General features: G+C 40.8%; 1 protein-coding gene across 1 annotated transcript in view; it reads right to left on the minus strand.

The window, feature by feature from the left end:
- The window catches only part of TTC7A (tetratricopeptide repeat domain 7A), a gene marked incomplete at its 3' end in the record, with an annotated part of 72,170 nt that overhangs the window by 11,237 nt on the left and 48,635 nt on the right, over positions 1-12,298 (minus strand). Inside the window, exon 11 of the mRNA XM_010078932.1 lies at positions 5,379-5,496. Within this exon, the coding sequence (XP_010077234.1) occupies positions 5,379-5,496 (118 nt within the window). The remainder of the gene's footprint in view (positions 1-5,378; positions 5,497-12,298) is intronic.

The following is a 12,298-nucleotide window of genomic DNA, read 5'->3' on the forward strand; positions in this document are numbered from 1 at the left end:
TTGTGTTTTTCTACAGGATATACAAAGGCAATCAGTTTATTTGGATTCAGCAACATGCTAGTGAGTGAAACTTTAAAAGTAATTTATCTTGCTGAAGTAGTTACAGTGATCAAACCTTTCTTATTCCTACATCTTCTAACAGTTCTTCAAAACACCAGGTTCATTTGGGAGGAACAGCAATCTTCAGAATTTCCCAAATCATAAAGATAAAAAATTGCTTATGCCACAAAATCTACTCTAAGCAGTAAAAAGTGAAAAAAAATTTGCAGTTTGAAGACTAAATTTGAAGACATGGACTTTCATGCAAAATGCAGCATTTATTAGAAGCAGATAGAAATACTTCACTCTCAATAGCCTTAAACTGAGTATTCAGGTCCACTACCAAATACTGGAAGAAGGTCACAGAGGAAGAAAATTTAGAAAAAAACTTAAAAGAAGCAAGATTGATGTAAACATAAAAATGCTTCAGGAGACATTGGAAAGGATTTGATCATAGCTATAAACACTCATCCAGAAAGATAGGTCAGATTCTGTTTCTCATGGAAACTACAAGACTCCTTATGTAAGTTACAGAGCAGTTCTGGAGATGCCACACAGTGAGGAAGACTGAAAGAAAATTTACTATTTGCCCCGCAAAATAAACATCAAATGGAAAAGCCAGGACAACTTTTAGGTTCCACCTGGTAAGACATTTAACTGATTTTAAGCTTGTAGTGAGAAAGAGCACAAAATATGTTACGGAAATGAAGTGATTATCCTACAACTACTCAGCCTTGCCTCCACACTACCACGAAACAGCATGAGTCCCACCTCCCACAATATGAACTGCATTTTCAGCCACAATTAAGTTAGAAATTTGGTTTTCCATCTCTAGATTGGTGTCTGACTTGGATAAACACGTTGAAATTTGTGTTTGACAATACTGAGGACTAATCCTGCAAATTAACCATGCCATTTACAGGACCTTTACAGCTAAACGAAATAAATGGGAAAAAAAAGCAATGAAAGTGATTTTGGGAGGGATGCATAAAAAGAAGCTTCGTCAGCAGGTCAACAGAGGTGATTTTCCCTCTCTGCTCTGCTCTCATGAGATCCCACCTGGAGTACTGTGTTCAGCTCTGGGGCCCCCAAGTACAAAACAGACAACTGACCTGTTAGAGCAGCTCCAGAAGAGGGACACAAAAATGATCAGAGGGCTGGAACATCTCTCCTGTGAAGAAAGGCTGAGAGTTGGGGTGGTTCCGTTTGGAGAAGAGAAGGCTCCAGGGAAACCTCGCTGTTGCCTTTCAATACTTAAAGGGAGCTTACAAGAAAGATGAAGAGAGCTTTTTTTACCAGGGCCTGTAGTGACAAGACAAGGCGTAATGGTTTTAAACCAAAAGAGGGAAGATTTAGGTTAGATATAAGGAAGAAATTATTTGCTATGAGGGTGGCAAGACACTGGAAGAAGCTGCCCAGAGATTTTGTGGATGCCCTATCCCTGGAATTGTTCAAATAAGTCATTGTCACTGCAAACCACTTGTATCACTGAAAAACTCTCACTTCAGACAAAGAAAAGCTTGCACCAAGGAGACAGAATTAGGTTGGTCTGACTAAACTTCTAAAAGTTGTGTTCCGTTCTTCAAGGCTGACAGCACTAACGAATTCTTCAGTCTCTACCCAACTTTACCCACTATGAGCATGGCTGCTGCAGTTCTAGCAACTAAAACACAGTATGACTTATTACTTAGATTAACGTAACCTGCAAAGCAGTCTGACCACAGTATGGCAGTGAGCACAGGGGAATTTCAGTTTCCGAAACTTCAGCAGCCATTCCTGTAAGACAGTAGTTTTGCAAACACCACTTTTATGAGCCCAAGATTTTTTTTAAAGCACTCTGGGTTTTTAAAGGAGCTTAAGCTTTTCCAAAAGTCAACAGCATCTTCAGCAATGTTTTGGTACCTAAATATGAAGCTCTACAACCACACTGGAAAACAGTGGAGAACAAGTTCTGTGTTAGTAAGCAGGTGCAGCACAGTCGGTGTGAATGCATGGAGTGAAACACTTAATGACAAGGATCAACACCAACACTACAAACATGGGGACAGGGGACAAGTTCTAGTCTTGTCCCAAGACTGAACACCATTAGCAGCTACAGCATAATTGGGTCTATTCATGTAGCACATCAGTTTCATGGGAAAGAAGTCAGTTTGCATTGTACAAAACTGTTCCATTATGTGAATCACAACATAAGAAGTGGGGATGACTGCAAGATGGACTTCAAAAATATGATTCTGATCGAAACTAAAACACCTGCATGCACCCTTTGGCACAATCAATAGGTTTCAAAAAACATTCCCTTGTGTTAAGACATCTTATATGGCAAGGTGTACAGTTTTATTCAGTAATAAGCAATGTCTAATTTCTTTTTTTAATATTAACCGGTGCTGTCAGCATACTGTTTATTTATGAAATCCACAAGGACTGATAGAAAAAGTTTCTAATTCAAGCCCTGATCCATGGCCTTACACCAAAATTCTAAATGGAAACAGATACAGCACACACTCTCATCTCTGACAGAGTGGAAGTGTTATATCTACAAAGGTTTCACAAGATGTGAGGTGGTGATGTGGGATAAGAGCAGCACTTGTATTTCACAATGCATTCTCAACCTGGCCTTTGTTAAATTAATCTCACCTTTCCCTGTCTTCAAGGGATTCTTCACCAGACCTAAGGGAGGCAAAGTCGACAATACAGCTTATGTCAAAACTGGAACTACAAGAGGAAGAGAAAAGTTTGCTGTTGTCATTGACCCATTGAGAACAGATCTGCAGAAAATTTAGCATAGCAATAGATGGACATTCTGTATGAACAAGAGATTTGTGCTTCTAAGAGAAAGGCAAAAGTGGCAATGACTTCCTCTGAGGACACATCTTTCAGCTACTTCAATGAGACTTACTTCAAGAAACATGTAATTAGACATTAAGAACAAGGCAGTTACACATCCTGAAACTTATGCTGGGTGGCAGTAAGTCTTATTTCATCCAAGAGTAAATCTAACAGTTGAAAAATGACCTTTTATCAAATGCTCCCACAAGTTCTTTGAATTGTCATTCAGTAGGATTCTCTCTTCTGACTCGATTTCTTAGGAAGTGTTTTTTTGCAGGTCACAAAGAAAATGCTTTAATACAATTCCTCCGTGCCTCTGTCACACAGGTGGAGAAATATTTACTAAAAGGATATATTAAATAAGTAAGCCTAACCTTGGATCAAAGGCACCTTGATATAATGCTGTAAGCTTTAGAAAGCATTGTTCCTACCATTGAAAAACCCTGATGCACTGAAAGTCAGCTCAAGTGGAAAGTTATGGAAATCATATATATATATAATATATATATACACACACACACAGATGTTGACTTTGTGTCTGCATATGTCACAATGAACTGGTATAAATACAACGATAAACAAGAGATTGATGGTATGAGGCAGGATAACACAGGGCAGTTGCTATCTTCATTATCTTGCTGCCTCGCTGTGATAAGCTATTTTTTAATGATGATAATGAAAACGTCTCGTTAGCGCAAATTTGACATTTTATAGTAAAATGCTGTTCCATATTCATGACCATCATAAGTATGCTTTTGAAGGACTTAATTCATTTTATTAAAATATAACCTCAAAGACATAAATTTTTTCTTTCTTATACTCTTCAGATTCCCCTCAAACAACAGAAAGACTGGCTCAATTGCCTTAAAGGCTAGAGATACAAGGAGAAGGGAGATTTTCCACCATTTTAGAACATAAATCAGATGCTAATCTGGAAAAAAAATCCAAGGCAGTTGTTGTGAAGACTGTTTCTTTTACATTAAAAATGACACTCATTACAACATCTGAACTATTCTCTTTAAAACTCAGAAAAGACTCCTCTTCCAGAAGAAAAATTTCCAACTTGCACTTTGCTGCACCGAAGTATTTTCAGAGCTAGAGTACAGCACATACTTCTACAACTCCATTCTTTAGAAACCACCTTCTTTCCATACTGAGGATAACAAACAGATCGTAATGGGCTAACATAGAAAACCTTCTATCTCTGAAACTAGACTCTGGGATATTGTATACCTTTGGGGACAGCTTAAACAAAATCAAGGCAAAATGCCCTAAAAAGCTAGGCTCCTAAGCAGAACTCAATGTTTAACAAACTTTAAAAAACATACATACGAGAAAGTTCATGAAGGAAGGACATTTGTTTTTGACACGAACTTTCCAGTAGGAACTATTCCAAGGCACAGAAATGAAGAACTGAAGAAAGCTACAGTGCCTGTTAGCCTTCATGTTGGAAAGCAGTTTTCAGAACAGCTGATCAGATATGGCTGGCTGAAAAAAATACACCAACTTGCACTACTGAAGAGCACAAGCCACTTCCTCAAACACATGCCTTATAGAATTCTGGTGTAACTTGCAAGGCTAGCATAATTCCATGATACCACACATCCATTTTAAACTTTGTTTCAGGCTCATTCACTGGAAGAAGTTGCTTCGTTTCCATGGGACCCATCTGACAGAAAAAGCCATTGCTTGCATGTGGGCAGGACTGACAAATTGATTAGGAAACACACTAGCTCAAACAATATTCAAAGAAACTATGTTAGAAGGCCTTCTACCTACGTTCAAAGTAGCAGAAGAAACAAAGACCTCACACTTCACTTGGGAGCTTGATGAAGGTCAGAGCTAGAACTCTCCCAAATATTAGGATTTCAAAACCTTCTGACTACCAAGCACCAAATCTGCAGGAGCCCGCTGCCCAGTCATACAAAACCCAAGAAAACAGCATTAAAAAAAAAAAAAATCTTGCATTCAGTGGTCTGTATCTAGTCATCATCCACATATACCAGTGAGGTAGATATTTTTATCTTGTTTACTTCTAAGCAGAGAAAGAAACGACATCAAGAGAGGTTAAATCTCTGTGGGGAATCAGTATCACGCCAGAAACTGAAGTCAGGCATTTCTGACTCCAGTTGTGGGATTGTATTTCTTTATGTGATTTATGAGTGGGTGACAAAAATATGAAAATAGATAGAAAGTTTGACTTTTTGTTGGGTAAATAAGCAAAATAAGTGTATTATAAATATCCAAGTAAAGCACACCAAGCATTGTTGGCTACAGTCAGATTATCACCTCCTAAGTAACGATTTGCATTTCTTCCTTTACCTAAAAACTTCACTTTTATTACCACAGAAGACAGTTCTCTGAGCAAGTAAACAGTCCCCATTTGTCTTGCAATCTGATTGTTTTCCATGTCCAGTCAGCACTAAAAGCAGAGTTTCTAATAAGTTTGCATTGCTTGCACTGAAGACTTTGAACAGACGCTTTCTATACAACATATTCGACAAACTCACCATCAGTAGCTTGGAGACTGTATGTCAGGCCCAGTGCCAGGTAGCCCTTTGCTAGGGACTCTCCAGCATCCTCACCCAGGTCTATCACCATTTTAGCAAAGTACTCTCCTTCTTCCAGCTGCAAAAGAGGTAGGTTGAGACTTATAGGCATTTCCTCTATATTTACTTCAATAAGATTATCCCATTAAACTTACCTGTAAGTGCTCTAAGAGCCATTCAGACAAGCACCTTCAGCAACCACAGTAAACACTGACAGAAAGGAGGATGTGGAAGGTCAGATGAACAGGCCTTGGTGCACATGGCACAGTTTTGAGAAAAGTTCTGGTTTTGTTTTAAGCATCCACTCAAAACTATTTCCAGCTGTTTAAGGTTAATGAGGGACACCATCTTATTTTTATATTTCCTTTCAGGCATGCCCCAGTCATGCAACCTTAAATACAAATGCTGGAGCAATTGAGTACTTACATACTATCCCAGCAGTACATTGAAAGGTCTAACAAGGCCTGCATTTGAAGGCAGAAACATCTAGTTTTGCCGTACTATGTTTTTAAATGTTAGCAAATTTTACTTCCTTTTAAGACATTTCAAGAGTAAAACAAGAAAGCACTTCACTGCAAGCTGAGTTCAGCTGTTGCTTGCAGTTTTGCTGCCACGAGGAGGTAGCAAATTCAGGACACAAATTTTGATCGGAAATACCACACAGTACCTTAGCAGCTCATGCTGCACTAGCCACATTTTGCATCTTTTGCAAAGACACAATTTCTTTGAAAATGCATTTTAAATTACAAATTGTAATGGAAAGAGAAAGCAGTCACAACCTCTCAGGATCAGCCTCCAAAACAGTGAAATAGGTAAGCTGGTCTCTTCTACTACAGTACAGACTACTTCCCCCAACCTTCCTTTCCAGCTGACCATACAGACCTAAAGTCTAATGAAAATATAAAGCTTTAGCATCTTTAAAAGCTGAGTTAAGAAAAATTTTAAACAAAAAATAATTTGGCTCTTTTTTATTACAGAATAGAGCGTTCCACATTTGTAATCTTAAACTCATTAACAACACTCACCCATTGTAAGTAGAAAAGACTAAGACCTGTAGACTGTACATGTCTGGAAAGGTATAGGCTGGAGAGGTACAGGCGAAAGCTGTTAAGTAATGCTTGAAAGACACAGAGCCTACAGGATGGCCTAATTTCTGTACAAGATAGTCTGCAGATCCTGTCAACCATAATCAGAGTCATTCCTAACCAGGAACCAGAGGGCACTACACTATCCAAAAAAATCCTCCTTTTGGAAGCTCGTATTACATGACAACTGACTTTCTGGGATGGGGTTGTTTAATTTTGAGGAAATATATTTGTTTGAAATCCATCTGTTTTAGATGCAAGTACTGCAGATGTACCTGAAACATGCTCTTTTAGTACTCAGCTTTGTCAGACTTCAGGACCTCATAGTTCCTTAATATCTAAAAGGAGTCACCCATAATGAACTAGAACCAAAATGTACCAACAGACCAGAAACTCCCCTTCCGCAGTGATCTGTTAGTACACTACCTATGTACAGAATCTACTTGAGTTGAGATACTATCCTGTCAACAGGCCTCCTAGTTATATCAGTTGAAGACATTCTGGTGACACCATTAACCAATAGCTTCATAAATAAAGGAGCTGGTATTTATTAGATTATATCAAACATAAGAAAAAAAATTACCATTAATGTAAGCATGAAGAAAGGCTGAAAAGTGTGAGTGAAGAACCAATCACCACTGCTTGGATCTCTTTCCTCACTTGTACAGCTCCCAAGGTTGTACAATTCAAACTTGATGTAGACCAACAACACACAAACTTCTGAAACCTCAGATCAGTCAGCCCAATGGCCAATGTATATTTTATCAAACTCTTCCCTGAAAGTACTATGAAAGCATTACAGTCTTGCTGATTGCCTAGTCAACTATGAATCTGGAAACTACTAACTGAAAAAGGAATAAGCCCCTGGGGCATAGTTCAGGCTACCAAGTAAATCGCAAGACCGTCTTTGACGGCATAATCCAATGTCTGCTGAAAACACTGGAAACAGTCCTATTGACTTCAGTGATGCTCAGATGAGACCCTTTAAACCCTGATCGTCACATCACGAAGACTGAGGTTTGTTCCAGCAGATTTCAGAATCCTGTCAGCAGCCCTGCCACATACTGAAGTATGTTCTGGACCAGAGCCTAGGACAATGGAAGAAGAAAATGTCCCATGACTTGTCACACAGGGGGGAGGGGGGAAAAAAAAAACCCACAACAAAAAATAACAAATCAACCCAACAACAAAAAAACCCTTCCCATGGAACAATAACTGAATTCTTCAGCTCTCAAGAACTTGTATGTAAGACACAAAATCTCTGCAGCCAGAAAATTAATTATGCACCTCTTTCGCCACCATAAACAGCTATATTCCCACTCTTTCTTCATTGTTTCTCCTCTTCTCCCCACACACACTTTTGTCCAGAAGTCCCCATTAGATGAAGAAAAAAGCTATACAAGGAATTCTAATAACTAGCGAACAAGGGTAGGGGTGGGTAGAGAGTATGAAAAAAGAAACTAAATGAAAGGTTTAGAGTTGAAATTGAGACATTTAAAATTAGAGACATTTTGCTCCATTGTTTCTCTTAATGGTCACCTGACAGTGCTTCCAGTCTCTGACTGATGGCCTATACTGCACAAATCAGCAGCACACCATTCAGCTTTCTTGCCTGCTGGTTATCCAGGGCCACCTGTGAGCATCAGATTAATCTATTCTATGAACAATTAAACCCACAACTTTTCAGAATGGCTGAAAGAACACTTCTATCACAAACATTCTTGTAAACATTTATTCATACTAACACTAATGGCACTTTGACCAGCCACAAAGATTCTCATGAACGCAAACTCAGGTCAGCTGAAGGCTGCCTTGAAAAGAAGTGGCCTTGCAAACTCCAGCACAGCTGGTTCTGCTTACAAGAGCATTTAATTTTCCTTCTTACAGCATTCAGTAACTTCTCCTGCCAGCCCTGCTGTGGCTGCCATCTGCCCCCTCTTCTCCCATTCTCCTACTCTTCAATCATTCTGGGCAAGTGTGAAAAGCCAAACCTTACACTCACATCACCCACTGTGAGGTTTCAACTCTCCCATGCAAATTCCCCTTCCCAGATTGCAGTCTGGATGAAAACTCCTTCTCCATGCACCTGAGTGAGAGACCAGTAGCAAGCCTGAGCTGTGATCTGCCAGTAAAGTGTGTCCATGGGAGTCCTCAAGCATATGAGATGTCTCCACTCTGTGCTGTGTGATGGGAAACAGAGGGGGGGAAGGCCTCCAAATGAGGCATCAACCCCTCTGGAGTCCCACCAGATACAGCTATTCCCAGCCGCAGCTCCTGTATGCCACCACATGACCTGAAGCAGCAGGAGCTGTTCCCTTTCTCCTCCCCCCATGTGGTGCCAGGTATATAAAGTATCAGCCTGTGGATCTCCCAGAAGTTGAGAGCTCAAGGTGCACGGAAGTGGCAGAAAGCTTATCAGGAGAATCAAGACTTCCATTCCTACTCCTATTGCACAGCCAGGGGCCAGCCTCCGTATGAAGGGAACCTAAATTGTTCGTTCACTTCAGAGGAGGACTTCAACTTTAAGGTGACAAAAAACTGCATTGTAAGGGCAAGGAACATGGATCAAAAATTCTTGTTGCAATTTATGGGCCCTTGCTAGTAAGCTCTAAGTCACAGGATGCCATGTGTCCTCCCCTACAGTGGGCATTGCACAGCATCACTTCATCATTAAGAAATGCACAGCATACTGATGTTACCTGGTTGCTAGCAGGACCAACAGCAGCTCCCAGCACCCTGGAAAAGATATTTCTTTGGGTGTCAAGAGTGCCAGTAACAGCTTGAATTCAGTTTCCTTAGAATCACTCCCTGTTATTCTCTTAGAAGCAAGGAAAAAACCAAAGCCTCAAAGCCACACAGATATACCTCTGATTTGGCCCTTACTGTTCTTACATTCTTCGGCATAGCTTGCACTGAATAACTGGCAGAGAAAAAGGCAGCACCACAGGTTGCAGGGAGAGGTTCTCTGCCTTTGAGAACTGCATGGGAGAAAGCTTAGAAAAGAAGGCATGGGGGTAAAACAACCTAAAAGGAACTTCTCATATTTTGAGCTCAAGCTGTATAGACTGTCAGGAGGCACCTGGAACCACCAGCTAAGCAACCTCTCCACCACACCAGAAACAAGCACACACCTGGCACCTGGAGAGAAACAGGCTGCCAAACTGTGAGCTAACACCAGGAAGATTGTAATATTGTGGGGTTAGGGTTGGTTTTTTTTCCTCCTTCCACCCCCTCCATCATCTTTGATGGAAAAGGAACAGTTGTTAGCTGTGTAACCCTGAGGGACGTTTTCCCTGAAACAGAGAATGGCTGTTCCAGCTACCCTCGTTATTTGACTACAGTTTTGGTGTGTGCTGGAGCCAAGCTCGGGGGCATACTGACAAGAGAGTGGGGAACAGCAGGTGCTGTCCCCTGGCCTATTGCCACTCAGCTGGTTTCCAACTGCCACCCAGGTTGTTTTTAGAGAAGCTCAAGCCCTACCCCACTGAATCAACACCCTCCAGGACTCTAAGCGGGAGCTGCAGTTCTCACCAGCATGGATTTAGAACAATTGAGGACAAGCAAGCTGATGACCTACAGCAGCATGGAAACAGCATCTTACCGCAACGAAAAAGAGGAGTGCACAAGAGAGGACACAGGAAACATATCAAGTGACACAGGACTTAGGACAGCAGACAAGGTTAGTGAAGCAGTGAAGTTTGGACAGCAGTGAGACGGAGTGATACCCATGCACAGAAGAAATCCAAATCCTAAGGAAAGGGTGTCTACACAAAATTATGCATGATATTAACTAGGTGGATTGACCTCTTCTTACCATTTTCATTATACTGGGCTGTAGATAGAGACTAATTCAAACAAGAGAAAAATCAAATAGTGGGAAAAGAGAATGAGAAGAGGAAAAACACATAGGAAGAAAGTGGCCAGTAAGACATAGTATAATGGAAAAGGTTTGTCCTGCAGCTGTTTACAGCATACAAAGTGAATCATGTTACATGTCAGGAAAAAAAAAAAACCTGCTTTCTGTTTCTAGTCTGGTCTAGTCAGCATTTTCTCCATGTGTCACCAGTGCTAAGCCCACAAAAACTTACTCTGCATGTAAGCTCAGCCCTCATCACTTAGGAATACTTAGGCCTTTCCTCCACTGTAGCAAGAGTAGTTTTTTCTCAAGGGAGATGTAAAAAAGGCAAAATTCTTGGCCATTTTTGATGTCTAAACCCCTTGGGATTGCCCCAATAACAGTAGCTGTGACGTAAGCAAGAACGTCTTTTAAAAGATGGAAGAAATCTCTAGTAGCTTCTTACCATTCACTGCTTTCTTAGTAGCCTCTTGCCCTAGCGATGTCAGTCCTCTAGAGTGTCCGCTCAGCAGCCAGAATACATCCAATAATGGGACTAGATTTGATCTTTTAACATTATTCGTACTGCAGTAAGACCTAAGCATTTCCATGCAACTCCAGGGCTCCTAGGCGACTGGGTACAAGTACACGCACAGCATTTACTAACTATAGTGACAGGGTCAACAACGGACAGGAGAAGCACTCTCGGATTAAGTGGTCTGTGAAAGCAATGAATGATAAGCTGTTACCTCAGAAGTATGCAGCTCTAAATCTATATCATGCCAACCTCCCTTACCCCCCCCATGATGTATTGACCTCATGATAAGTCTTACTCACTTTTTATGACTCCATGCATGGTCTGGCCTGGCCCGACCCCACTTTCTTCTTCCTTTCCCTGACTGACGGCATGATCTCTGTCTTTCCAGCAAATGCTGGAGCAGAGCACTTCACTGTGCACACTAAGATCAGTGAGTTAAAAGAAATGAGGGAAATGTCCGAGACGCACAGCGCCATATTGCACTGCAGCTTTTGCCATGGGGTGAAGTCCCTCCAAAAGCTCATACTAGACGATAATTACTGGCATCACTTGGGGCTACACAAGTTTAGCACAACACCACTATTTCTGTGGTATTAACCATGGGGCAATGAAAATAGTAAGAAGATGCCTCATGTCTTCCTGGTCTGTTAGACCAGAGCCCTAGACGGTTCAGGCCTACCCTAGGACTATAGTCCATTTGTCTCTGTGTATTTACGAAGTTTTCAACATGCCTCTATTGAAATTAATGGAGTAAAAGGCACAAGAAAGCATCATAATAAGCCTAAATGCCTTTTGGGTTTTAGTATTTTCACAACACCTGCCATAATAGAGTCCTGGAGAACCTAGATTAGTAGTAAAATTAACAATACAGTACTATTAAAATATTAAAAACAACTCATGCTGCAGCTCAAAATCACTGCCAAAATAGGCAAGTGAGCATTCAGCTGAGGCCATGCCAGGGAATGCTGAGTGCAAGAGGAAATTGCAGCAAGCCTTTTAGTAAGTGGAACTCTGAATTTATATTGGAGCAAGGCAGGACAACCTCAGTATGGACATATTCCACTGTAGGCTACATCAACTTTCCTATGAAAATTTAAAACAATATTCTGAACTTTAATAGTCAAACACTTCATAGTGCATTCTGGAAAAACTAACAGACAGCTGGCTAAACACAAACAGGCTTTGTGTTCACTTGCTAGAATCACTCACATGTGAGTTCAGCAAACTGTTGCCCTGGCAAACTGGAAGGCTAGGCAGCATGATGCCTCAAAAACAACTCCGAGTCCACTACAAAGACATTTAAAACATCTGTCTAATGGGCTAGATACAGTATAAAAGTTCCAACTTTTCTGAAAGCTTTGGTATCTGAGTTTTATTAAGTACAGGTTCAACCACATCCTGACCAGACAAGTGTGGTCTGTAC

The sequence above is a fragment of the Pterocles gutturalis genome, unplaced genomic scaffold (genome assembly GCF_000699245.1).
Source record: "Pterocles gutturalis isolate BGI_N339 unplaced genomic scaffold, ASM69924v1 scaffold23168, whole genome shotgun sequence".
Taxonomy (NCBI): Eukaryota; Metazoa; Chordata; class Aves; order Pterocliformes; family Pteroclidae; genus Pterocles; species Pterocles gutturalis.